Source organism: Helobdella robusta, assembly GCF_000326865.2.
Source record: "Helobdella robusta unplaced genomic scaffold HELROscaffold_957, whole genome shotgun sequence".
Lineage (NCBI taxonomy): Eukaryota > Metazoa > Annelida > Clitellata > Rhynchobdellida > Glossiphoniidae > Helobdella > Helobdella robusta.
In genome coordinates, this window is record NW_008705545.1 from 1 (window position 1) to 1,051 (window position 1,051).

Sequence of the window (1,051 nt, forward strand, 5' to 3'; positions counted from 1 at the left end):
TCCGGAGGAAAAAACTTTATTTGTGAGAAAATCAACAAATAATTATTATAAAAGATTAATTAATATAATTGAATGAATGATATTATATCAGGGGTGGGTAAACTTTTTGCAGTGAGGGTCGCATTGAGAACTATTTTACCATTGAAGGGCCGCACATGTACTTAAATAGCAAACTCTTTTGACCCGGGGGAGAATTTTTCAAGATTTTTGGCTCCTTTTTTTGGTCATAATGTCTGGGTGACGACCTTTTTTAGGCGAACCTGCAGGGCGTAGTTTGCCCCCCCCCCCAACCCGTATTAATTATATCATTACCATCGTCATTTTCATTATCGTCATCATCATAGTCATCATTACTATTATTATTATTTTATTATTATTATTATTACTATTACTATTATTATTACTATTATTATTGTTGTTATTAAAACAAAATTATGTCAATAAATGAGAAAAAATATATAAAAATTTATTTGCCAGAAAAAATTAAAAATAAAATTTTCCGTCCCACAGTGGGTTTCGAACCCAAGGCCAAGATGCCCGTGGTACATCACATCCTATTGTATGGCTGTGAAGTGCCTGGTAGTGATGATGATGCCTGGTGAGTGAGTGAGTGATTGGGTGAGTGAGTGAGTAAATGAATGCAAGCAGATGGCTGATTAGATGCACTAATAAAAGTGAATAAATGAGTGAGGAATAAATGACTAAATGAATGAATGAATCCCGGTAGAGTAAGAAAAACCAAAGATGATAAGCCCAAAGTACCTCACAACATTTTCAACAATACTACTACTTAGGGAATGCGGTGATATGACGTCATTACAAGCCTCCTCCTCACCCCCCTCCGACCAATACAAACACGCCCCCGTGTGTGGGGAGGGCAGCAAACAGTCCATCTTGTACGCGTGGGCGATGGATGCCCCCAAACTTCAGCTACCCCCTAACGTGGGGATCCAGTTGGGCCCTGGCTAAAACACTTTCGGGTATTTAGTACTGCTAATGCACTACCTTGGAGTTGATGTCTTTCGGCCTCCATGTACCTTTTAGAATTATT

General features: G+C 38.4%; 1 protein-coding gene across 1 annotated transcript in view; it reads left to right on the forward strand.

Annotated features, from left to right (window-relative positions):
- Nucleotides 1-533: 533 nt before the first annotated feature.
- HELRODRAFT_184544 (hypothetical protein) overlaps nucleotides 534-1,051 on the forward strand; it is a gene marked incomplete at both ends in the record, with an annotated part of 2,458 nt that continues 1,940 nt past the window's right edge. Inside the window, 2 exons of the mRNA XM_009033663.1 lie at nucleotides 534-598; nucleotides 795-953. Coding sequence (XP_009031911.1) covers nucleotides 534-598; nucleotides 795-953 — 224 coding nt within the window. The remainder of the gene's footprint in view (nucleotides 599-794; nucleotides 954-1,051) is intronic.